Raw genomic sequence first — 8,444 nt, 5'->3', positions numbered from 1 at the left:
ATGAGATGATATTTAGAAAGGATGTTTTTAATTAATTGGTTTCAGTTGCCTCTGAGACTTAATCTTTGCGTAAAGTCTATAATGTCTGCCCATGTGACTTGTTTTTATTATTTGTTTGCTTACCTTTAAACACTGATTTAAATATTGTAATTTTTAAACTTAGCAGTAATTTTTACATCCATGGAAACTCAAATGTAATATTTAAAACTTCAATACTTAAAATCATTTATTTAACAATATGAGGTGGTGTTTAATTTATATTTAACATGGTATTTTTATACATTAATGCTAGGGGTGCCCAAGTCTAGTTTTCCAGATGAATTCCTTCTCTAACACACCTGGACCATTGACTCATTATAAGCCTCTACAGACCTGAATGAGGGAAGTCAACCTTTTGTCTGGGGTGTGTTTTAGCAGGGATGCACTCCTGATTTGTACCGTCAATGTGGCCCGTTGAGGGTGGCCAATATGCTGAAGTGGCCCTTGGTAAAATTGAGTTTGACACCCCTGTGCTACAGCATCTATCAAGGGGAACAGGAAAATAAAATCCCATTTTGCAGGGAAGCTTTGTCCCTAAAAGTACAGAAAAGAAATTACTCTAGAATTTATGCAATCTTGGACAGAAGAAAAATAAATGACTTATGTCGCAAGGTGAGATTTGACATCTGTCACCTTGGTCTAGAATTGAAGGAAGCATTTTTAATTAATTGGATTTTGAAAAATGAACTTTTGTTGCTTTAAACTGTTCAAGCTGTAACCCAGCATATGGTGTACTTAGTTGTATACTGAGAATCAGTGTGGTTCAGACTGTACTACACCTAATTCTTTTACAATGGCGGTTCTGATTTTACCAAATGAGGAAAATTCAATTGACATTAGTGTTCCATAAATATTAGAGAGGGAGGATTTCTGATTAGGGGCAAGAAATCGTGGGTCAGCAGGGAAAGTTTCATCTTCTGGAAACAGTGATGATATACAGTGTCTAATATGAAAATGACCAAGTAAGAAGTGATAAGGAGACAGGTTAAATTTTAAAGACAGCTCTGAAAAACTAAGAAAAAACATCTTTGTGAAAATCTCTCATAGTTTTAATATCTATCATGTCAAATCATATGTATGCGTTTGTCTTTGGCCACATTGATTACTGCAACAGTGACTTTACAGGTCTGCCTAGAAAGTCAGAGAGCTGCAGTTGATACAGAACACTGATGCTTACTCAATAAAACCAGGAAGATGGAGCACCTCACCGAGTTCTAATGTCCTTCCACTGTCTCCCTGGAGCTCAGAGATAGACTTTAAAATACTGTTGTATAAGTATGTATATATGTATGAAAGAATCAAGGCGACATTTCAGGTATGTTTTTGACAATGGAATAACATTATAAAATGATGTAGAGCTCAAAAAAGTCAATTTTACATTCTGTAATTCTGCTCCTTTAAAAAGGCTAAGTGTTTGTCCTATAAAAAATTAGATAAAAAAAAGATTTAAAAAAAGTCTTTGACTGATTTACTTACCATTTCTTTTTTGAATAGTACTTTCATGGAGTGTGGAGCTGAGAAGTTTGGTACCACCTCCAAACATGGCCACTGTGATGGAGGTCACCACGGAGCAACAGCGAACACTGGCCATCCTGTGACCTCTGCTCATCTCATCATAGATCAACCAGTCTGTGGGGAGGGTCTGACCTGATTTGGAGCTGTTGTTCTAAACACAACAAACACAAAGGATCATTTGCCTAAGAATCTTTTCTTTAACACAATCATAGAAAGAATGATTGACCAGTTTCAGACAAGCACATACTAACTCAAAAAAAGTACAGTCTGATTAAAACAGCTGAATATTAGGAAAGCTTTCAATAATAATGCTAGATATACAAAACCTATATGCACTTATCAAAGGTTGTGCTAGACCTTTTTGTTGTCTATCATTTTGACACTTTATGTAGTCTGTTGTGCAGAAATGCATTTGCTCAACATTATTTTTGCATGTAAAATGTGAGTTCATAACACTAGGAATTAACTGACAATTGCAACCCTAACTCCCCAACATCAAGGTGGTGGGGAAATGAAAGTGGGTTTCATTTATAGCCATATGAAAGAGCCTTAAGCAGCCACAACAATCACCTTTTATATTTTCTACCAGCAGAAAAACTCATATTTTTAAGTGAATTAGTAGGGACAACTGGAATTGGAACAGATTATATTAATTATATTATATTATGAAAGCAACAGTCGATAGAGGTTGCTGGTGGATATGTGTTATTTTTTAAGGAAAAAATGATAAAAGAATGTTACAAAAATCAGAGGGATACAGATGGGGAGGAAGTGAATCTAATGGTTTTGTCAGTGGTGGTATGTACTTAATTACATTTTTCATGTGTTTTCATTGTGGGTACTTTCGATTTTTACTCCATTACATTTTACAGTACAGTAAGTATCTGTACTTTCAACTTAACTACATTTCTATGCAGCGTGGCGTTACACATTACATCCAAGTCACATTGTGCTTTTTTTATTTGTTCATTAGTTCAAAAGTGACCAATGGCAAGAGGGGAATTGGTGCACTGAACCACTGCAAAGCGAGAAAGTACAGTTGGACCCTCCCTCAAGAAGAGCAAGGCGGGTCTGTGGGAACTGCAGAATCATTAAAACCCAAAATGGAGTCCACCAAGGGTTGCCATCCAGAAGACCTGCACCACCCACGGCCTTATTTAAAAGATTTATTTGAGTTAACTGGGTCAAAAAACGACTCCTGGAGATTCCGGTGCCACCGTTGCCTCCCTGAAAGCATGAACTTCTAGTTTTCAAAAATCCACTGTTGAATCTGAAAAAAACATATCAAGGTAAGTTAAGTTGCTAAACGCTATCTGACTTTTGGGTGTGAAATTGATTTAGATTAGTGAAGTTTTATGTAATTCTGAGTATATGTCTGATGGGGCGGATGGAAAATTTCTCGGTGTAGGAACAGAGCTGATGCTGCTCAGTCATGAAGTTGTAAGCGGATCTTATAAAGCTCTGTTGCAGAGTACTGGAGCAGTGATGGACCAAAAAGCAGGACAATGCAATTAACCTGAAAGTCATTTTCGCATCCATAGGGAGAACATGTCAACTCCATACAGAACTACCCCAAACTGGGATTCTAACCCAGGACTTTCTTGTTACAAGGCAACAGTGCTTTAAGCCTATTAACATTAAACACATCAAGTTCACATGGAGTGGCTGCTCCATGTGAACTTGGACAAATTAAATTCCTACCTCCTTCAACTGCAGCTGGCTCAGGACTGACGTAGGATGGAAATGGACCTTCTTCTCTCTGTTACTGGAGAGCAGAGAGGTCTTCTTGTTGACATGAACCATGTTTGGATACATTCCAGCCACCAGGGCTGCCTTCACGACAGCCCAGTTTTCAGAGTTCAGATTAACATCACGGATGTCGCTTCCCCCACGGGCGCGCACAAAACCTGGCCAACCAAAGAAAAGGCTCCATTAGCAAAAATAACCTAAGTGCTTATAAAATTTATAAATATTGCATATGTCAACATGACAGGGGCTAAAATACAAAGAAATGAAAAGGAGGAACATTTCTAAGGCAAACTATTGCCAATTCTGAATTTTTGATGTCCCTTCTCAAGCAAAGTGAAAAACGTTTGAAAATTTAAAACTAACTAATTATTTACTGTGTGAAACAGTTCCCCACAATAACACTACGACACCAAAGTTCAGATCACACAGTTCAACATAAATATACACATACACCATTAACTTAAGATCACACAATGATCTGAAGTGTTCCTAGAGAAGAGATGCAAAAAAACCTCAAATTACACTAAGTATTTTAAGGATTTTTGCTGTCACTTTTCAGTGGTTTTCATTTGATTCTAACACTTTGCAGAGTATGAATAAAATGAGAGGAAAATAAAAGTCAAACTTACCAATAGCACGAAGTTGTCCTAACAGTTGTGTCCTCATGCCAAGAATCATGTCCATGGTAGACTGGGACAGGAAGTTCCTTTCACAGAAGGATCTCTCCCAGCCCTCACTGCGAGCTTTCTGCCATGCCTAACACAAGGGAGGTTTAAATATCTCCCACTGCGACATTCAGCTCAGCTTGACACATTTTCATCAAATTAGAGCAGAGATAGGAAAGATTACTAATAGCTGGTATGGTGGACCTCATCACTTCTCCAGGTAAGTTACCTGGATAACACGTTTGAGACAGTTTCTCTTTGCAACACACTTTTTGTTTGGTGTAATAAATCTCCAAACAAGTTGAGGGGATAAAATTACAGTGAAGTCATGAGTCATTGGTGGAAATCAATGACTCATTCAAAATTACATCTTGATGAAATTGTCATTTTGAATTTTGATTTGATGAAATTGAAATTTTAAATGTATCCCTTGACTCTAAGTCACATGACCCAAGTCCACATCTGTGTTGTTTCTGGAAGTTTTGTAACAAATAACCTCACTGACCTTCTACTCTTTACTGGCTGCCTTTGTTTGCCACAGTAGATGAGGGAGATTAAAACATTAGTTCTTCATTAGCTGCCTGCTTCACTGGTCAGCCGTGAAGCAGTAGAGATGGAAAGCTACAGCCTAACTGACATATTTAAAGGCTTTCAGGCATCGTGTGTTGTCTTAGTTTGGAAAAGATTCACTGCTCTGAATCACTCTCAAGCTTTTTGTAATGACATATGAGGTCCATTGCTCCTCTTCAGTTCAATAACATGTCTACTGTGATTTGATACATTTTGTGTGGGCTTGGTCATGTGTCTCTCAGAGACTTTACAGCAGACGTAAGAACTTAACTTCAGCTGTTTCGTGATTTAAAAAAAAAGAAAAATCACACATTTCTGACTTCTGTCCTATGCTCAGCCAAAATAATTTGTTTTAAGTTAAATTTATTTACATTCTGATTTTAAACACACTTTCAGAGTTGAAACACAATTCCTAAATAATAATAATAATAATAATAAAACTTACAATACATGACAACTTTAGTGAGAGCATTCTTTTTAGCCAGAAAGAAAAAAAAATGTTTTCACTAATAAGTTGGTATTCCCCCTGTACTTTATTTTCAATTGTGAATAAGGCAAACATTTGTACCTGGAAAGCTCTGAGCAGGGCCATGTGGTCACTGAAGGTGTTGGATGTGAAACGTTTGCGGCTCTGCAGAGCAGCTCTTTTCTGGGAGCTTTCAGCAGGGAGGGTAAAAGGGTCACGATAGGCCAGAGTACAGGCAATGGTGAGAATGGGGTCCAGACACTTGAGCACAACAGCACACAACACCATTTTGCCCAGGTGGGGCTCCACAGGTAGATCAGCCAGGTGGAAGCCCAGGTCAGTTAAGTCTTCATTCTGATCCAGAGCATCTATTGTCTGAGAGAAAGGTTAGCAAAAGCAATGCACCTTTATGGGCTGGAATACATGAGTGGGCACACCGGCTCGTTAGCATGCATTCACAGCCACTTCATTATCAGTAGAATGATGGATCTTGGGAAAAAAAAATACCTTCAGCATGTGGACAGCACTCTGGATTGCATGTGTGGGAGGTGGCTGTGGAGCTTTAGATAAGAACTCAGCAACGGGGCAGGATGAAGGAGCCAACAGCTTGGTCTGTAGACACAATTCCTGAAAAACACGATACCTTTCACTGTGAAGCAACTTTCCATGACTTAATGCCCTGTCTGTTCTAATGCCTTTGAGTTTCCATGACCCACAAACAACTGCTAAAATCCTCCAAACTCTCACTATCAGAGTTTGTTCTTCATTTTTCATGACTCAGTTTTTCACATTTTCTAGTTATTTAGCACTTTTTACATCCTAGAAAAAATCTCTAGACATGACATTCCTTGTAAGTGGTCTGATGTAAGCAGACATGTTTTAACCCTGCATTTTTCTGAAAATGTTCCTACTATAGACTTTTAATCTGCTGAGTAACCTTAATAGCCATCACCACAACATTTCACACTTCCATATGATTGTATCCTATTAGGAGCGAATAAAAGCACCTGTTGTTGCTGTTCTGGTAAATAAAAAGGTAGTGTGTACCTGCAGTGGCATCCGAAGCAGCTGTGGAACCTGGAACTCTTGCATATTGTTGAATCTGAGACGACTGAAGAGATGGAAGCAAATCCCAGGTCTACAGCGGCCAGCTCTGCACAGAGACCGAGCTGAAACTTAGCTGGAATACTTTTTTCAAATAAAATGTTTACATAAAGCAGAGGTTCCCAAACTGTGGGGCGAGCGGGAAGCCGTCTGGATGAAAAAAAAAACAAAACATGAACACTGTATGCGCTGGGTTTTTACCTTAGAATGGCCAACTCTCTGTTATTCCTATATCAATTTGATACAGTAGGACAGTGGCACCCAAAGTCAGTCCTCGAGGGCCGGCATCCTACATGTTTTAGTTCTCTCCCTGGTTTAATGCACCTGGATTAAATGATGGCTCATTAGAGGCCTAAGAAGAACATTGACTTGCTGAAAAGGTTGTTACTACCACCAGGGAGGGAACTAAAACATGCAGGATGCCGGCCCTCGAGGACCGACTTTCGGCACTATTGCAGTAGAAGCTTCCGCACTTCCCATATCTGTGCCTTCTGTCACTTTTTTTCAGCGGAAAAACTGTTTAATCCGTTAACACATGGAAACATGTTTTTCTGAGCAACCTTTAAACGCAACATGAGCGCTAAAACACTCGCCCTGGGTTTACACCTGTATGGCAGCGGAGGAGACCTGCTGCAGAGCTGCTCAGGTGTGTTAGAATCATGGAAGCAAACCAGCAAAACTCAAAGAACTTTTCACAGTTTTTCCCCCAAACTAACCGACTGAGTTGAGTAATGATGTTGGATGCAGGTAATGTTAGTTAAAAACTGACTAGTTAATATCAATACAGCACCTTAAGCTTGTTAACAAGTAGCTTATAGGCTACTGATGTTGTTGTCTATGTTCAAAAGTGGGTAGTACTTGTAATAAATTCACTTGAGTAATTCTTTTGGAAAAAGGAACTTTTAAGAGTAGTTCTACTGAATTGTACCTTTTTCTTTTACTTGAGTAATATTATTATTGCTACGTAGATTCATTTTGCGCCCCCCAAAATAAGTCGATGCCCCCCGTTAAACTCGTCTAGAGTCGGGGCTGACTCACATGTTATGAATTCAGTATCAAGGAGAGTCATACAAAACCACGATGAATCATCCAGCCAATGATGTATTTGCATTGGTGTTAAATGTGAAAGAGTCAAAAGATTGAAGTCTGAGAACATAGTACCAACTTGAGGAATGAGCATTATATGGAAATACTGAAGCAATTTCTCAGGAAGTTACAACCTGGGCAAAAATGATTCTTACAATACCCAGAAAACCCAAGCCAAGTCATAGAGAATAAAAAGTTATTTAACCAAATACGCAAGAAAGGGATGTAAACTTATGACTTTGGAAAAAGTAAATTAAAAAATGACCTCATTATACTGGCTCTTAGCAAATTATTTAGATAATCCTAACTAGTCTATTATCAATTATCAGACACATAACCACCACTGAACCAGAAACTAAAGTTAAAACATTATATCCATGTTGGCTATAAAATATCTGAAGACAGATTTTTCTAAGGGTTTTACGGATTGATGAGAAAAGAGTTTGTTTTACTGGAAATCAGCTTAAATGGTGAGGGATGACCATTTTGGGAATGACTGGAAGCTCTCTAGTTGTTCAATTATAAAATCAACCCTAATTGTGCACACAGTGTACACAAGCAACACACATAAGCATGCAAAAATAACATGGCAGATTGTCATGCCACAAATGACTAAAGAAGAGCAGGTTGTAGCATAGAAATACAAATATGTGCATTTCCCTTGTTTCATACTTTTATGGACGATGTAATAGTGATACTGAATTTAATGTACAACTTTCAATCATAGTATTGCAGTGGTTACTTTGCCACATGTCAAAGTCACCTAACACCAAATTTCCCACTTATCTGGGTTACATTTACTAATTAAAACTTGCTAGCTGAGAGTAGATTTTCCAAGTGTGTTTCAAACAATGTCAATATTTAAGGTCAAGGCAAGGTTGAAATGGGATTCAGTCTAAGAAAAAGTAATATTCCAATCTTACCTTCCTTTTCTTTGCAAAACACTGGCTTTTGAGATCCAAACCGTCTTTAACATAGAAACCCGACTCAGTGTATCAAAGGATTTCTACAACAGAAAAACCCACACAAACAGCATGAAAAGAAACTAAAACAACCTGGTTACCACTGGCTCATGATGTTTTTCAGTGTTTTTCTGGGACCAGTACCTCTTTGATCTTTCCTGAATCAATAACGAAGACCACATCATCAATAGTTATGCTTGTTTCAGCAATGTTAGTAGAGAGAATCTGAAAAGATGAGCAGAAAGAAAGCTGGTTAATGCCCATTCATTGGTTTACTCAAAAGCATAT

General features: G+C 38.2%; 1 protein-coding gene across 2 annotated transcripts in view; it reads right to left on the bottom strand.

Annotated features, from left to right (window-relative positions):
- The window catches only part of ythdc2 (YTH domain containing 2), a 62,873-nt gene that overhangs the window by 15,163 nt on the left and 39,266 nt on the right, over positions 1-8,444 (bottom strand). For both annotated transcript variants that reach the window (XM_015015479.1, XM_015015480.1), the window contains exons 17-24: positions 8,301-8,381; positions 8,118-8,200; positions 6,052-6,157; positions 5,512-5,631; positions 5,107-5,379; positions 3,933-4,059; positions 3,256-3,461; positions 1,516-1,705 (exon numbers count right to left, since the gene is read on the bottom strand). In XM_015015479.1, the coding sequence (XP_014870965.1) occupies positions 1,516-1,705; positions 3,256-3,461; positions 3,933-4,059; positions 5,107-5,379; positions 5,512-5,631; positions 6,052-6,157; positions 8,118-8,200; positions 8,301-8,381 (1,186 nt within the window). The remainder of the gene's footprint in view (positions 1-1,515; positions 1,706-3,255; positions 3,462-3,932; positions 4,060-5,106; positions 5,380-5,511; positions 5,632-6,051; positions 6,158-8,117; positions 8,201-8,300; positions 8,382-8,444) is intronic.

The sequence above is a fragment of the Poecilia latipinna genome, unplaced genomic scaffold (genome assembly GCF_001443285.1).
Source record: "Poecilia latipinna isolate Pla-1442-1.1 unplaced genomic scaffold, P_latipinna-1.0 Scaffold1915, whole genome shotgun sequence".
Classification (NCBI taxonomy): domain Eukaryota; kingdom Metazoa; phylum Chordata; class Actinopteri; order Cyprinodontiformes; family Poeciliidae; genus Poecilia; species Poecilia latipinna.
This window is presented reverse-complemented; position numbering and strand designations above follow the sequence as displayed.